At 41.4% G+C, this 18,129-nt stretch overlaps 2 protein-coding genes across 2 annotated transcripts; both read right to left on the reverse strand.

The window, feature by feature from the left end:
* Window positions 1-94: 94 nt before the first annotated feature.
* On the reverse strand, window positions 95-11,885 carry eif3c (eukaryotic translation initiation factor 3, subunit C). The gene is made up of 23 exons (XM_058061739.2): window positions 11,734-11,885; window positions 11,131-11,248; window positions 10,973-11,038; window positions 10,712-10,901; window positions 10,443-10,568; window positions 10,108-10,159; window positions 9,738-9,862; window positions 9,178-9,311; window positions 8,801-8,939; window positions 7,074-7,177; window positions 6,759-6,900; window positions 6,548-6,673; window positions 6,323-6,416; window positions 6,041-6,228; window positions 5,205-5,429; window positions 4,936-5,127; window positions 4,690-4,861; window positions 3,334-3,493; window positions 3,198-3,263; window positions 3,039-3,126; window positions 1,140-1,305; window positions 1,029-1,070; window positions 95-946 (listed from the first exon to the last, which is right to left on the reverse strand). The coding sequence occupies exons 2-23, from the start codon at window positions 11,226-11,228 to the stop codon at window positions 867-869; spliced, it is 2,775 nt and encodes a 924-aa protein (XP_057917722.2). The 5' UTR covers window positions 11,229-11,248; window positions 11,734-11,885; the 3' UTR covers window positions 95-866.
* Window positions 11,886-12,019: 134 nt separating this feature from the next.
* LOC131109861 (uncharacterized) lies at window positions 12,020-18,100 on the reverse strand. Its single transcript, XM_078788770.1, has 8 exons — window positions 14,955-18,100; window positions 13,776-13,821; window positions 13,577-13,705; window positions 13,402-13,488; window positions 13,235-13,339; window positions 13,040-13,153; window positions 12,906-12,956; window positions 12,020-12,340 (listed from the first exon to the last, which is right to left on the reverse strand). Exons 1-8 carry the CDS (start codon window positions 17,694-17,696, stop codon window positions 12,306-12,308), a joined length of 3,309 nt encoding a protein of 1,102 aa, XP_078644896.1. The 5' UTR covers window positions 17,697-18,100; the 3' UTR covers window positions 12,020-12,305.
* Between the last annotated feature and the right edge of the window lie 29 nt (window positions 18,101-18,129).

Here is an 18,129-nt window from a genome sequence, read left to right on the forward strand (position 1 = left end):
CATTCATACCTATGGACAATTTGGAGTCGCCAATTAACCTAGCATGTTTTTGGAATGTGGGAGGAAACCGGAGTACCCGGAGAAAACCCACGCATGCACGGGGAGAACATGCAAACTCCACACAGAGATGGCCGAGGGTGGAATTGAACCCTGGTCTCCTAGCTGTGAGGTCTGCGTGCTAACCACTCGTCCGCCATGCCGCCCTACATTTTTTTTGTCTCATAATTTTGACTTGCTTCACATATACTTCTATTCTCGTAATGACTTTTTCCACAACCTAAGTTACAACTTCATTCATGGTGTTAAAATTTCATATTAACACTTTTTTTTTTTTACTAATTGTTACTAATTTTTCCTCATATTCCGTTCTCGTAAAATTATGTCTTCCATGTTAGATTACAACTTTTTTCCTCTTAATATTTTGACTTTATTTTTGTAAAATGACTTTTCAGATTTGTGCCATAGATAGTGCCACAAATGGTCCCCAGGCTGCACATTGGACACCCCTGTGTTAGACTTTGAATATTACCGTGATTAAATAATTTAGTTTGGTATATGGCAAAATGTAGCAGAGGGTATATACTGGATGTGGAAGAAACTTATTATGCACTTTAACTGTATATTTCTTGCTGTAGCCAATAAAATTTGTGTATCATTTTTCAAAATGCAGTAGACTCCTCCCATTGTATTCAGTGTAATCCAATGAAATTCATGCTTACTGAAAAGAGGGAGGCAACATACTATTCAAGACTGTTTATTTAGATAAGTGATCAAACTTCAAGCAGACTATTTTACTCTTCTGACTCTTCTGAGTCAGATAAGCCGGGTGACGCCTGATGATAAAACGGAATGTAAATTTTCCAAGCTTAGTAGTTGCCTTGGTTCTGATTCCTGTAGCCTCCTCGCTGGTAGCCCCCCTGTTTGGACTGGTAACCTCCCTTCTGATCTGTGGAGGCCACACCAAAACCAGTCAGGAGATGTGGAACTATTCTGCAATGTAAAAATGATCAACCGCTTCCACGACATACCTCTCTGGTACGACTGTTTCTGCTGATATCCGCCTTTCTGATCTGTAACGCAAGCGACAACCAATGAGCAAGGAGAAAACAACCTTTAACTAAGTAGTAGTTGGAGCTGACCTCTGTTGAAATAGCCGCCATAGACGCCCTGCTTCAGGTCAAAGACGCGCTCGTTGTTCTCCACCAGGCTGCCTAGTTTCTCCGCCAGCTGCAGCGCCATGTTCTGCAGAGAGGTGGGCTCTGTGCGGTGCATCACCACCGTCTGTGTGGGCTGGTCCAGAGACGCCTGCGCCAGAGAGGGGCGTGTTAAAAACAATTATCACATACTACAGTATTAATTGGCCCTGTACCCTAGAAACCGCCCATGAATGATACGGTAAAAGGCCGAAATGATACTGTGTCAAAGCCCAGGGCAGTGATACTGATAAAATATAGAGTTTAACCATGTCCAGTATCGTGCCCGTGAAACAACCAATCAGAGAACAGCACACGAGTGCTTAGTGCCTAGTGCTTCTCCAGTCACCAAAAAACCCAAACTTGATTACTGGAACTTTGATAAGATAACACTGTTGATAAAATATTAGTGTTGAAATATTTTTGCAATTACAGTAAAGTCTCGTTATATCGAGGAGTCAGAAAAAATATTGATGTGTGTATAGAATCTATACACACGAGAGAAACCACGAACGCCAGCATGTACATATGAAAAACAGTGATTATTGCAAGCGATAAAAAGATATCTGAATACAACACAATTAAATACATGTATTTGTACGCTTGTGTCTTCGTTGGAATAGGTGTGTATGCTATGTCAGTTGGTTCTTCTGTTGCAGGCATGTGTTTGGCCAGCTATGTGGGGCGGGTTGAGCATGACCTGTGAACCAGGAAGTGCGGGAATCAGTGTGTGTGCTGTGCTCTGGTGGTGGAAGTGTGAAAAATAAAGTTGACTGGAAGCAGCCGTTCGCCGTGTTCTTTTTTGGTATTGAAATCCTTAAGCAAAGATTGATTTAAGCTGCTTTTGTATCGATATAAGCAGACCAAATTGGCTGGCGGGAGATGAAAAGGGCATCGTAGTAACCGGATTATCATAATAACCGGGTATCGTACTAACGGAACTAATTATATCATAAAAGACTAGAAATTTGCCGGGAAATGACAATAGTATCGTAATAAGCAGTACTTCGATATAACCGATATCGATATAACGAGACTTTACTGTATTGTGTTTACACTGTTTAGATATAATACATGTAATAAACTGAACATTTTCTGGAAACAAAATGGTCTTTTGATTAAATAGTACGTGCGGGTACTATTATCAGCCCTTCGGTCGAGGGCTGATACTGACACTTGGGGGCATGATACCTGGCCTGATACCAGACAAACTATGTGATGATCTTATTATCACATACTATTTAATCATGAGCTTATTATCACGTACTATTTAATCAAAAGACTATTTTGTTTCCAGAAAATGTTCAGTTTATTACATGTATTATATCTAAACAGTGTAAACACAACAATTGCAAAAATATTTCAACAATAATATTTTATCAACAGTCTTATCTTATCAATATCTGACAATTAAAGTTCCATTAATCAAGTTTGGGTTTTTTGGTGACTGGAGAAGCACTAGGCACTAAGCACTCGTGTGCTGTTCTCTGATTGGTTGTTTCACGGGCACGATACCAGAGCTACGGACAGTGGACAGCTACGGGGGCTGATACTGGACATGGTTAAACTCTATATTTTATCAGTATCACTGCCCTGGGCTTTGACACAGTATCATTTGGGCCTTTTCCCCGTATCATTCATGGGCGGTTTCTAGGGTACAGGGCCAATTAATACTGTAGTATGTGATAATAAGATCATCACATGGTTTGTCTGGTATCAGGCCCAGTATCATGCCCCCGCGTGCCAGTATCAGCCAAAGACCGAGGCCTGATACCAGACAAACCATGTGATAACCTATAATTATTAGCCCTTTCTATAGGCTAAGAGGAAGCCATGAAAAGTTACCATTAGTTCTTCGTTGATGATCATTTTGCTGATGATGCTGTGAACTGTGGCGATCTCCAACTCAAACATGTCAGACAGCGTCGCCATGCTGAAGAACACATACCACAAATATAACAAACCTTTTATTTTTTGGATTTTTATGACTATTTTGAAGCTTACCTGATGGAGTCGTACACGCTGCTGTACGTGAACAGGTATGTCCTCAGCGACTCCTCTTGGATCTTCCTGCAGAACAATCGCATTAAAGTCAGTCAGAAAACAAACAACCCCAATTTTTTATTTATTTTGTACCCACCTGACGAGCATCTCTCGCACTCGCTGGGTCTCGGGAAACAGGTCCCACACTTTACTGTTCATCTTCTCGTTAATGATAAAAGAGTGGCAGGTTCGCCAGTCCCCCATCTTCATGGCCTTGCTAGCCGCCACGACATGCTCCCTCATGCTTTCTGGGGGTCCTGGATGGTAGATAAAGCACAAAGGTGACGACCGCATGTAGAAAAACTAATTGTAATGGTAATGGTTTTATTTCATTTCAACATGCATCAGATTACAACTGAATGCATCACATAATCAGTTCCCAGTTCCACATGTCCAAAAGGAGTAGGAAGAAGCAAAGCTTATTAAATCCTACTCCTCCATCTGGTACTTTTACAATCAGTAACTGTTACATTTGTTCACTTCCTGCTTTCCCAATATAGTTTATAGTTTTTTTTGTCACATACCGAAGTAGGAGGTGATATGAGCATCCAATGCCATAATGGGTACCATAGTAAGTGTCAATATAGTGATATATATATAGCACATCATGACTGGTTCAAGACTCTTCATCCTTGTATTTAGCAAACATCAACTGCTTGTATTGTTTCTTGAATTGGCTCATCGTTGTGCATTGTTTGAGGGTCTTACTCAATCCATTCCATAGTTTGATTCCACATACTGAAATGCTATGGCTTTTTAACGTAGTCCTAGCATAGAAGTGTTTCAAATGTACTTCTTCCCTGAGATCATATTTCTCCTCTCTTGTAGAGAAGTATTGGATGACATTTTTAGCTAATTGCTTATTTTTAGCCTTATGCATTATTTTAGCTGCTTGACGAACTATATCAGCAAGTTGAAGTATTTGTCATTTTAGAAATAAGGAGTTAGTATGTTCTCTGTAGGCGGCATTATGAATTATCCTTACTGGCCTTTTTTGCAGTACATTTAGCGAGTGAAGATTGCTTTTATAGTTATTAGCCCATATTTCCACACAATAAGTAAGATTTGGTAGAACCAGAGAGCAATAAAGAGTGTGGAGTGATTTCTGATTGAGAACAAATTTTGCTTTGTTCAATATTGAAATATTTCTGGCCACCTTATGTTGTATATTTGTAATATGAGGTTTCCAGCTCATATTTTGTTGCTTTACTTGTGTGCAGCAAAGCCACCTTAAAATAAAGCCAGGAGTTCTATCAGCTAGATTCAGTGTCATGTTAGCATAACATGTTAGCAATGTCGCTCACATAGTTGGCTAGTGTTGCTACGACTGCTAGGTCTTGGGCAATCCAATTCCAAAACACTGAAGTACATCTGACGTATCTAAAGTAGCATACGACTGGAATTTGAATACTACAGTCAGGAAAAGGTTTGACGATATGACCAGCCGTCTTACCGAGTAGTGGCTGTCTCTCTCCCACTCTGAGCTGATGGTGGAACTGCTTGCTGATCATGCGGCGGCGGGCGTCAAACTCGTGGGCGGCCATGTAAGGGATTTCCAGCAGCATGGCCGACACTAGGTACACGCATTCCAGCAGCTCCAGGTTGATGTGCATGTGGAACGGCACCTACGAGGACAACAAAGTGATGAGCACACATGCCAACATGACACTGCGGAAAACAGATCGAGGTGAAGACTAACTTGTCTTCTCTTCTCGATCTTCTCTTGCTCTGCATTCCTCTCTTGCATGTTCCTCATGAGCAAACCCTGACCCAAGAGTTCTTTGGCACGGCCTGATGACTGGATGTCCAGCAAGGCATTGTGAGCGTCTTTGATCATCCCTTGACGGAACGCACAGATGCCCAGTTGGACCATGGTTCTGTTGTAGAGGATCTACGAGAAAAAGTGATAAGTTAGAACTTTGAAGGTTTCCTCAAAGCATCGCAGTAAGGTCTTGTGTGTGTACGCACCTGTACGGGCGGGTCGGCGTGCTGGATGTTGTCTTGCAGGTGGCTCATCAGCATGAGGTCACGTGCTTGGTACCAACGCGAATGCAGCGCGTGGTGGTAGATGTGACAGAGGATGGCGCACGTGCGGATGCGGTCGGTGCGATCCTTGGCGTAGATGAACTTGCAGAGGCGGTCCATGATGACGGCACTGTCTTCACCCTCGCTCTCCTCCTGGTCCTGTTGGGACTACGTGAAGTGCAAACAGTTACCGTGATATTCGGGGTTGGCTGGGTTCTGTGTAAAAGCCACAAGCGGATAAATGCTGGCTCAAATGTTATGGCCCTGATGAGGCTATTTTGTGGGATCGACCAATATGTTTTGTTCGGGACGATGCCGATTTTTTTCCCCCCATCACCCTTAGCTGATGGCCGATTTTGCTTGGGCCGATACTGCTTTTGCTCCCTCAAAAATGACAACAGCCACGTATACATGGACCCAAATATTCCAATTCCATTCGGGTTATTTGCTCAAACGGAAAGAATGTAACCTTTGTATACACCTCATTCCGAAAGAAAAGTGCCAATCCGAATGAATATATAATATAATAATATAATATTAGCAAGATTGAACTTTATCTTTTCCTGTTCCCGAGTGCGTTCTTTCAGCGAATGCTGAGATATGACGTAACACGCAGCTCCAGATGTTCTTCGATTTAAAAAAATGGAGGCGAGCAATCAGCACTGGACTGCTAAGGAAAGTTCGTTTTTGATTCAAACTAAATTTCAAGACTGGACGATACGGTACTACACACTCCTTTGAACAGAAAGTTTTCTGGCAACCGATTTAGATTTTGTCACCTTTGTATCTCCCTGGATGCCCAGGCTGCGGCGGTGAGCCTTGTAGTCAAACTTGTAGTACGTGTGCATGATTCGGCGCAGGTAGACACGACAGATATCCTCCGTGCTTCCCTTAGTCTCCAAGTAGTTGAGGAGGCGATCCACAATGCCACAAACACGGCCTTCATCTTTCAGGTTGTCCACGTATTCTATAGCGGGAGGAAGAGGAGGAGGAATCTTTGTGAAACATTTCCCACCCTCCTTATCTAAATAGCATAATTGAGATCCTGAAAAAACCCTAACCTTGTGAATGAGGATCAGTGTTCTGCATGATCTTGGTAAACTCTTCATCCATCCTCTCCACCAGAGTTAAGATGCAACCACGAACCCTAAAAGGCTGTCAAAACCAAAAGGACCATTTTACTTGCATTTTAGATGACAACATTCACACCGAATGTAAGAATGAATGCAAAACTACAATTATTACATGATGCCAAGCTTAATGAAGTTCATGAGATGTTGGGGTACCTGGTCTGAGATGGCCAGGTTCTCACTATCCTCGGCAATGTTCTCCCCGATGAAGATGTTGCTGTTGTCAAACAACATGTCCAGCAGCTCGTCTATGCATTCCAGACACTTCTTCCACATTTCCGGCTGATGGGGACAGTCAAAGATTTAGACATTTTGAGTGTCAAATATACAAATATACACAAATATATGGATGAGACATTTGCCCTACCTTCATGAAGGTTGCCATGTTGGGGTTGTAGTCGTACAGCGAAGCAATGATGTTGAACTTAATTTTGACCGTGACTCCTGCACCAAGGTTATTCTCTGTAGCGATGGCTGCCAGGGCATTGAGCATTTCAATCTGGCCGGTCCTGGCAACGAGGACAGGAAATGAAATGATAAACGACTGAACAAACATACATACTCTCAAATCAAGACTGGGCGAGACGACGGCGTGGTTGGCAAAGGTGACGTAATCTGGTGGTCCACATGGCTCCACGCGGCTGTGTCAAGCATAAACCAAAGTTTAGATGAGAGGGGTCACCTGTCTGTGCTCTTTTTGCCTCTGGCTTGCAGGATCTCATTGAGCTTCTTCACCACCACAGCTGTGTTGATCTCTGTGCCCTTTGCAAACATCTTGGGCTTTTCCTGATAAAGTAAATGCAATGCATCAATGACAAGAAATATGCATAACTATACAGGGGTGGGGAGGGGGGGTCTGTTCTAATAATTGGATTTGTATCACAATTCATGGTTGCCAATGTAATTCGAAGATGATATTAGTTAATTTACAACGATACGATCCCAAAAAATTCAGTAACTTTTTAGAGGATGTGAAACAAATACCGTATTTTCTGGACTATAAGTCGCTTTGGAGTATAAGTAGCACAAGGACAAAAATGCATAATTAGGTAGGAAAAAACATACATAAGTCGCACCGGAGTATAAGTCGCACAAGGCCAAAAATGCATAATTCGGTAAAACAAAACATACATAAGTCGCACTGGAGTATAAGTCGCACAAGGGCAAAAATGCATAATTACATTGAAAAAAAACATACATAAGTCGCACTGGAGTATAAGTCGCACAAGGGCAAAAATCCATAATTACGTTGAAAAAAAACATACATAAGTCGCACCGGAGTATAAGTCGCACAAGGCCAAAAATGCATAATTAGGTAGGAAAAAACATACATAAGTCGTATTGGAGTATAAGTCGCACAAGGCCAAAAATGCATAATTAGGTAGAAAAAAACATACATAAGTTGCACCGGAGTATAAGTCGCACAAGGCCAAAAATGCACAATTAGGTAGGAAAAAAAACACATATGTCGCACTGGAGTACAAGTCGCACAAGGCCAAAAATGCATAATTAGGTAGGAAAAAACATACATAAGTTGCACTGGATTATAAGTCTCACAAGGCCAAAAATGCATAATTAGGTAGAAAAAAAACCCCATAAATAAGTCGCACTGGAGTATAAGTCGCACAAGGCCAAAAATGCATTATGGAGTATAAGTTGCACAAGGCCAAAAATGCATAATTAGGTAGCAAAAAAACATACATAAGTCGCACCGGAGTATAAGTCGCACAAGGCCAAAAATGCATAATTGGGGAGAAAAAATCATACATAAGTCGCACAAGGCCAAAAATGCATAATGGAGTATAAGTCGCACAAGGCCAAAAATGCATAATTAGGTAGAAAAAAACATACATAAGTCGCACTGGAGTATGAGTTGCACAAGGCCAAAAATGCATAATTAGTTAGAAAAAAAACATACATAAGTCGCACCGGAGTATAAGTCGCATTTTTTTGCAGGTAATTTATTTTCCAAACTACGTGACCAAAACAGACATTACGTCATCTTGGAGGCCAAGTTCTAACAATAAAAGAATAGAGAACAGGCTGAATAGATGTAAGATATGCTAACACAATGGTTATTCAGCTACACTAAAAATAAACATAAACAGAAAAGGTGTCCAGTGTTTATGTAACAAACAGTTTTTTTCATTTATAAGTCGCTCTGGAGTATAAGTCTCAGGAACAGCCAACCTATGGAAAAAAAGTGCGACTTATAGTCCGGAAAATACTGTACGAGATATTAACTTAAATGATTACCATTTAAACAATGTTAAGTCGATACGTTGTCCGAAATGGCAACAAGCTGAACACAGACCAATGTAGTGATGTTTGATGTAGTGGGTGAATCATCACACGCCTAGTAACTATGAGTGTTACCTCTAAAGATGCTTGCAGAAAGATTGCCCTTACCTTGACGAGAGGGACACCTCCCTTCACCTTCTCCCAGCCCCCCTCCACCTCTTCCTCAGCATCCTCCTCCAATTTCTCTTTCTTCTTGAGCTTCTTCTTTTTCCCAACCTTTTCATTGCTCTTCTCGGGTGCCTGGGCCCTGAACATATGAACATGTTCTTAAGACTTTCACCGGGGACATAAGAAGGGGCGATAAAGGCATTATTTATAATGTTGGTTGACAATAATATAACATGTGAACACAAACAGACCAATTATTCATACAAATGGCTTCACTGGGACGTAATGAGATGCCCCACATAAACGGGGCGTTGATATAAATGGGACCAACTTAAATGAGGTTCATTGTACTGTAATGTTTACGTTCGGGGCCTCACTTCTTGAGGAAGACCATGGCGAGAGATGCACTTTTCTCCTCCCCTTCATCAGAACTCTCACTCCCAGTGTCCACAGTGTCAGATCCCCAGTCCTCATCGTCATCATCGTCATCGTCGTCAGAAGAGGACTCATCCTGTCACAGGGCACAGATAGGGTAGGGTACTGTTTACATATTAAACAATGCTGGTGATGGGGCTTAAACGTTGCCTTAAAAAAAGGAAACCAAAAATGTTGTCCAAAACAATGACTTTTTCTGGAAATTTGTAACATAAATGTCAAATTTTGTGGATCTGACACATACACACTAGGCAATTTGGCAAACATTTTTTGGAACTGTATAAGATGACATACATGAACTGTGAATTTTAGAACGTAAAAGGTAATAATCTTATAATAACATGTGAAACTCAGGCTAATTAATTCAAATGATTAACATAGCAACCATTTTAATACAGTCCTCTACTTCTGACTTGAAAAAGGACTTGATACGTACAGTGGCAGCGATGAACCAATCAGAGAACAATACGTAATACTAATTAATTAAAGAAGCTTTTCATACCCCGGATCCTTTGGCGGACTTGAGGAACTTGCTGGCCTCAGGTGCAGCCTCTGACTTTTTCTTCAAGAATGATTTGGCAGACACACCATCATCGCCGCCTTCGTCATCGCTGTCAGAGGACGAAGCTTAGAGTACAAAACAGGAGTGAATGAAAACTGGCAATCATTTGTCTGACAATTTAACTTCTACAGAACATCGACGGAAAGGGATGCTTAGGCACTTTAAATTAAAAAAAACATGATTTCAGACCTAAATGGTCAAAAATAAAAATTGTCACTGCTGTGTGTATGTATATATATATATATGTGTGTGTGTGTGTGTGTAGTCTTTACGGTACACATACTAATCAATGACCACCTAATATGGTTACCTGAATCATCTTGTCCCTTCTCCTCCTCTTCATCTGCAGATTCTTGTGGATTCTAAGAAAAACAAGGAATTTCATCAGTGCAACATCCTCTAGTGATGTTCTCACAAGCAACAAAAACCAACTATGATATTACACTGCACAGCGGGTCCTCAACGGCCAAGAACACATGCATATTGAAGAACCGCACCTTATTTATTTAGCATTTTTAAGTGTTATTTTGATATTGATTGCATTTTTGTATGTAGAAAGAGTGAACGATCCAACATGTAATGTTCTTTTGCCAACATTATCTAATATAATTTACACTAGTAAATGTAAATGATACACTTCTTTACCTCCTTATAAGCAGTGATTTCCGTCTCATAATCCCTGTTGTACTTGCGGATCTTCTGTCGGAGTGTACTGAGGGCTTTTGCGTTGTTCTTGTTCATCTTCTTCTTGCCTTCTTTGTCCTCCCAAAGCTGAAGCAATTACTCATATTAATAAATTAAATACACGATCACATCCTTCCGAGGCCTTTTAAAAGCACTCATTTGTTAAGCTATGACAAACAACATTCAATAATGGGGAGAATTCATAAATTATAACAAACGAGAAATCTTACCTGGTTCAAGTAATCCTCCAGGTCTGCCAAGAGACGGATGTAAAAAGATGGAACCCCTTCCTTGTCTACTATATTCTTGCTTTTGAGGAACGCTCGACACAACTGCTCAAACTCCTCCAGACACTTGGCCATGTCGCGAATCTTCATAGCGTTGCGGATAGTCTTGATGAGATTGGTCAACTCCTCAAACCTACAATTCAAGAACACATTAAAATGAGTGTGTCTGATTGTAGATATGTTTCTGAGAGGATCCCTGACAACCTTTTGTCTTTGGCGCTTCGCACGACTCTCTTGGTGTCTTCCTCGTCATCGCTGAGCAGCAGTGACCTGTGTAGACAAGCCCCGCAATATTTTTTTTATAGAAGATCAACTTCAAATAAAAAGTAACACTAGGATTAAAAAGCAACAATTGAACTGACTGCTTGAAAGTGGTCCCGGGTGCTTTTGGGGTAATCTCATCTGCGGATGAGGACTCCTCTGACTCGCTGTCAGACCCAGTGGCAAAGAAACGAGACATGGCTGAAGAAAGTGCTCAATCTGCAAAAACAATACGAATTATGTTAGATCAAAGCACAACATAATACCACTACAGTATCAGCTTGACTTTGCATATCATATACGGGATGCAATAATAATAATTTCATTCTAAAAGGCAATATCTCTGTTTTGCAGATGACAAGGAATGACGCTTAAATATTCATAATATGCAATACATCTGTTTAACACATGTACAATATTGCTTTGACAGATGCTTTGTAAGTTTTACATCCCACATAACGTTGAAACAATTTTACTTGTCACACTTTATAAACTCACATCACCTATTAGTAAGTATCCTAAAACATAATTTAGCTCATGTTTCCATTGACTTTCCTAACAAAACTACGCTATGTAACGTGGTTTTGCGCTAATGCTAAGCTTCCGTTAGCATGATGCTAGGTAGAGGCCTCCCGGGGAAACACACGAAGCGACAGGTAGGCAATTATCAAACACACAGCAGAGTCTTTGTAAACAACACTTACTTATGTCCTTCCGAAATGTATTATGTAATAATTCTGTCGTGTTTGATGAGCGATAAAATCCAGTTTTGCTGTAGTGTTGCCACAGAAAGAACGTGCGCCGACAGCGCCGGTCACTCGAGCCAGGAAAGGAAGTGCTTCTTCTTCTACTGGGTTGATCGGGCACTGGCGTCCAAAATGGCGCCACCTACCGGTAAAAAAGCAATGCACTCCCAGCCAGTAATACAGATACAAGACAGTACCAGGCAAAATGATACGTTCTACAGGAGTTTGAATTTTCTTCCTTTAATGAATACATGTAGACATTATGTAAATTGTGACAATTATACATTTATAGCTTTTTAAAATGATACTGAATTCAACAACTTTGCACTTCTTTAGACAAAACTGAATTTTTGAAAGGTAATCTGTGGCCACTGACCATATGGCATTGTGTGAAAAACACCATAACATATATAAATATGAAAAAACTTCGTGGTTGTGACTAAGTCAGTGTTACATACACAAAATGTATTACAATAGATGAAAACCTTATAAATGTGAATTTGTAATATTGACGATGGAATAGGGGTGCTTCACATGTCATCTTCTTTCTTGTACTTTTTCAGTTCTAGAAAAAAAAAATAGGGACAACAATGACTCTTAACTGAATGACAAGATTTTGATCATTTTTAAAGTGTAATTAATGAACAGTTATATGGAAAAAAATGTGTTGGCACTTTGGGGAAAAATTATCTCACACATTCATTCATGTTCGGTGCTGGAGCCTATCCCAGTTGTCTTCGGGCAAGAGGCGGGGTACATCCTGGACTGGTTGCCAGCCAATCACAGGGCACATATAGACAAACAACCATTCACACTCACATTCATACCTATGGACAATTTGGAGTCGCCAATTAACCTAGCATGTTTTTGGAATGTGGGAGGAAACCGGAGTACCCGGAGAAAACCCACGCATGCACGGGGAGAACATGCAAACTCCACACAGAGATGGCCGAGGGTGGAATTGAACTCAGGTCTCCTAGCTGTGAGGCCTGCGTGCTAACCATTCCTTCACCATGCAGCCCATATTGACCTCCCACAATATCATTTTATTTTTTCTATTTGTGTATGGTGTTTAAACATTTAGTTTCTTTCAACGTTCTTCAACATGGGGTAGCTACTGAGGCGCCCACCTTCTTTCAGTCTTTTAATTTGCCGCTCCAACACGATGCAGTTGACACAACCTGTGGTATGCAAAAGAATGCAATGAAAATACATAAATTAGATGACTATGGTTTGAGATGACTATTGCCTTTTTAAAACTCACCATGGCCTTTAGCCAGCAGAGGTCTCTGATTAGTCACAGGCGTTTTTAGGCTTTTAGTTCTGGAGGCAGCCTCACAACCTGCTGAGGGCTCAGCAGAGGTGGACACTGCAGCATCTGAAAAGAGAAGAAAAAAAACCCAGCGTCAAGCAGACGCAAAAAGCTATTTTCCTCAAGTACAGTCAAATTCCAGCCTACCATCCTTTTGGCCTTTAGCAACCACAGCTCGCTGATTGTTGGCAGACTGCCTCAAGGTTCTGGCTGAGCTTGTTGCAACCTCAGAAGATGCTGAAGTGTGAACATCTGAAAGATCATAACATTTATGACAGCATTGTCGTGGTCAGAGTAAGGCAAACACATCGTACCCATTTTTGTCTTCTTCACAACCGGTTCCTCTCTAAGGACTAAGTTGTGCTTCCTTGTTTGGGGAATCTTGACTGCAGTATTTGAAGCTGAAAAAAATGTGTTTTTTTTTTCTCCCACCAAAGGATTCCTTTCAAATATGACAGCAATTTCTTTCTGCAGAAATACAGTGTTTACCAGCACTCGAGGAAGCCAGTGTGCTGCTTCTCGTGGGTGGCGGTCTGCTGAGTGGCAACACTTTGGGGAGGCTTGATGGTCTTGCACTCAACTGTGGCCTCTCCAGTCCAGACTTTGGCAGCTTAGACGCTAACAAAGACCCAAACACACAAGTTACTGTATACTGTAAATTTGTCTTGCATATCACAGTTAAACTTACCCATCGTTGATGGTCTCAGGTTATATGAGCTGGACACAGCTGAACTCTAAAAAGCACAAAATCAGAAGTCATTATTAGATTTTGATTCAAAATTAATTGACCCGAATGCATGACAGTATTTTCCCCCTCCTTTAAATAAACTCAAAGTGAGTCAGAGCTTTTTTTCCTGTCACTCACACATACCAGAGGTTTTTTTTTCTGACCATTCACACACACGAGTAACCCCATGCCGTTGCGACACAGAGACCCACTGGGAAAGAAAAAAAAGTGTCTGAAAGATTGTTAGCTTACAACAGATGGAGTTATGATGCTAGTTTTATGAGAATGCTGATCAATAAAGCACAACCGAGAAGCTGATTTAGTCACCATGAACGGGTCGTGAAAAAGAACAGTTATTATATATTAGGCCCGTCTTCTATTCAGGTAAATATGGTAATGGTTTTATTTCATCAGATTACAATTGAATGCATCACATATCAGTTCACAGTTCCACATGTCCAAAAGGAGTAGGAAGAAGCAAAGCTTATTAAATCCTACCCCTCCATCTGGTACTTTTACAATCAGTAACTGTTACATTTGTTCACTTCCTGCTTTCCTAATATAATTTGAGTTTTTTTAAATTTATTTTATAAATTTTTATTACTTTTTTATTATTAAATTATTTTTTATTGTTTTTATTTTTGTCACACACTGAAGTACGAGGTGATATGACCATACAATGACATAATGGGTACCATAGTAACTGTCAATATAGTGATATATATATATGGTACTTTTACAATCAGTAACTGTTACATTTGTTCACATCCTGCTTTCCTAATATAGTTTAAGTTTTTTTTTTTACCATAGTAAGTGTCAATATAGTGATATATATATATATAGCACATCATGACTGGTTCAAGACTCTTCATCCTTGTATTTAGCAAACATCAACTGCTTGTATTGTTTCTTGAATTGGCTCATCGTTGTGCATTGTTTGAGGGTCTTACTCAATCCATTCCATAGTTTGATTCCACATACTGAAATGCTATGGCTTTTTAACGTAGTCCTAGCATAGAAGTGTTTCAGATTTAGTTCTTCCCTGAGATCATATTTCTCCTCTCTTGTAGAGAAGTATTGGATGACATTATATGGTATTATTAATTATGCAGCAAGATGAATGGTCTTATACTAGTTTACCTCCTGAAGTGTGCGTGGTTCAGCCGGAGTTCTTCGTCTCATCATAGTAAGACCTGATCCAATCATCTTGCCTTGTCCTGGAAGCAACGACGCCGGCTTGAATTTGAGCAGCTGCGTTGCAGGTTTGAAGGCAGGCAACAGGGATTTAGCAGAAAAGAGCGTCTTTCGATCACAGGTGTGGTTTGATGGCACGTTGGATGCTGTTGTCTGAACCGCTGGCTTACTGGCAGCATCTCCATCGAGACTTTTCGGCTTTTCGATTTTTCTCGTCTCGTCCCGATCAACGAATGTGTACATTTTACAGCTGGTCATTGGCGTTGAAGTAATCAACGCCTCGCTTTGTAAATCGAGGGTGTCATCCAAATTTAAAGTTTTTGCTTTATTGTTGAGGATTGTATCTATGCTTTGGTCTCCGTGTAAAGATTCAGAAGGGTCCTTTGTCTCACATTGAATGGTTGAGGGTGCAATCTCTTTGCCCGGAAGCAGTTCTAACACCTTGTCATTAGGGCAATCACCACCAGAGTTTCTTTCTGACACAGTTATTGTGCCACTGGACTGAGGAGGAGGTCTGGCATCAAAAGTGTTGTGGTTGTTCTTACTGGAGCCACTTTCCGACACTGGTAGTGTGCTATTTGACTGAGGAGGGTTGGCATCAAAAGTGTTGTGTTCCGTGTCGCTTGAATTTCCTTGAGAAGTTGTTACTTTACCGTTGGTGTGACCATCACTAGCGCGGTCGGTAACTATGCTGCCAGACTGAGAGAGGTTGGCATTAAAGGTGTTGTGTTCCTTGACGCTGGAATTTCCTTGAGAATTCGTTACTTTGCCATTGGTCTGCGATGGAGGGTTAGCATTGAAGGCACCCTGGTGTCCACCGTTAGCACAGTCAGTTACTGTGGTGCCAGACTGAGAAACGTTGGCATCAAAGGTGTTATGGTTCCCGTCACTTGAATTTCTTTGAGAATTTGTTTCTTTGCCATTGGTCCGCGATGGAGGGTTAGCATTGAAGGCACCCTGGTGTCCACCGTTAGCACAGTCGGTTAATGTTCTGCCAGATTGAGAAATGTTGGCATCAAAGGTGTTGTGGTGAACATCAGTGGTTGAGAGGTTGGTCTGAGAGGATGGATTAGCATCGACGGCATGATGATGGTGACTGTCCGGCATTGTTGTTGTGTCATTGGTCTTCGAGGGGGGGTTAGTATCAAACGTGTTATGGTGACTGGAGCTACTGTCCGACATTGTTACTGTGCCGTTGGTCTGAGAGGATGGATTAGCATCGACGGCATGATGATGGTGACTGTCCGACATTGTTGTTGTGTCATTGGTCTTCGAGGGGGGGTTAGTATCAAACGTGTTATGGTGACTGGAGCTACTGTCCGACATTGTTACTGTGCCATTGGTCTGAGAGGAAGGATTAGCATCGACGGCATGATGATGGTGACTGTCCGACATTGTTGTTGTGTCATTGGTCTTCGAGGGGGGGTTAGTATCAAACGTGTTATGGTGACTGGAGCTACTGTCCGACATTGTTACTGTGCCGTTGGTCTGAGAGGATGGATTAGCATCGACGGCATGATGATGGTGACTGTCCGACATTGTTGTAGTGTCATTGTTCTTAGAGGGGGGGTTAGTATCAAACGTGTTATGGTGACTGGAGCTACTGTCCGACATTGTTACTGTGCCGTTGGTCTGAGAGGATGGATTAGCATCGACGGCATGATGATGGTGACTGTCCGACATTGTTGTTGTGTCATTGGTCTTCGAGGGGGGGTTAGTATCAAACGTGTTATGGTGACCGTGACTGGAGCTACTGTCCGACATTGTTACTGTGTCATTGGTGTGTGAAGATTTAGCCACAAAAGTGTGCTGGTGGCCATCATTAGAATTATTAGATATTATGCTACTGGATTGCGAAGGGTTAGCATCAAAGGTGTTGTGATCACCACTGGAGCTGTTTTCGGACAATGTTAGCATACTATTGAACTGGGGAGGGTGAGTATCAGAGGAGCTAGTCTCCAACATTGTTATTGTGCTATTGGCCTGAGGTTTTCCATTAACAGTATTGTGGTGTTCGTCGTTTGAAGTGGTTTCTGTCATGGTAATTTTGTTGTTACTTGTCACGCAGGTTTTAGCCTTTTTACAAGAAGGCAGGCTATCTGGATCAATAAGTGCACACTCCCCAGTCGGACCTGGAACTACAGAACTATTCGTTTCCCCGTTCATATTTTGGCTAGTGTTGTTCTTGGTGGCTTCAACGCGATTCAAAGTTGCTCCATGTTCCATATTTGACTCAAAGGTAGGATTTGATGAAATGTCAGTTGTGGGTATGAAGCCACCAGGTGAGTGTAAATCAAATGAGACATCAGTAATGTCTGGCAAGCACTCGTCATACAACCAACACACAGAAGCATTGCTTTCCAAGTGTCTGTTTGCTTTGTTTACTTTCATCCTTGGAGTCAGAGCGGAATCTTTCCGAGAGATCTTGTGAGGCACTACCTTCTCAATCTTTCCGACCGACTCCATTGGAGACAGAGGTGATGCCGAGATGCTTTTCAGGACAGACGTATCACTTGGTTGCATTTCGAAATCTCGCGTGACATCAACGAGTGTGATATCCGGAAAGTATTCAGAATCCAAATATTGCGTATATGATGCTGCATGTAGTGCGGGGGGGATATTTTCCCAATTTGTTTCCGTGTCATTTTCCAGAACAGATGACGAACACCCAGATGACAAATTAGCCATGCTGGACGAAGACTAATGTTTTGTTTTTTTTTTTGCTGTCGGTGCTTGCAGCCTGTGGATGAAAAGTTATGGAGACATATTTTAAGAACAAAGCTACAATGTTTCAGCTAGGACAGATAATTTTTAGCCACATAACATTGAAAGCACCTTGTCAGTAAAAGCTAGCTAAACATTAGCTTTCAAATTAGCGTTAGCTTGGTCGTGTCAGTACTTACCTAGCCGCGCAGTAGACTCACATTTAGGTCGCACTCCGAAATTAGTATAACAAAGCGTCCAAAAACCTAAAACGGTCAAACAGTCGAAAAACCATTGCCGCTCGAGTTTCAAATGTTACGATGACAAGTCATTGGGTAGAGAATAAACCAACCAATCACCGCAACCGTTGTCTTCTTCGTGTCTTAAACCATGTTGTGACATCGCCCCCTAAAGCCAG

The sequence above is a fragment of the Doryrhamphus excisus genome, unplaced genomic scaffold (genome assembly GCF_037039965.1).
Source record: "Doryrhamphus excisus strain RoL-2023G ecotype Guam unplaced genomic scaffold, RoL_Dexc_Guam_v1.1 HiC_scaffold_24, whole genome shotgun sequence".
In the NCBI taxonomy this organism is placed as follows: Eukaryota; Metazoa; Chordata; class Actinopteri; order Syngnathiformes; family Syngnathidae; genus Doryrhamphus; species Doryrhamphus excisus.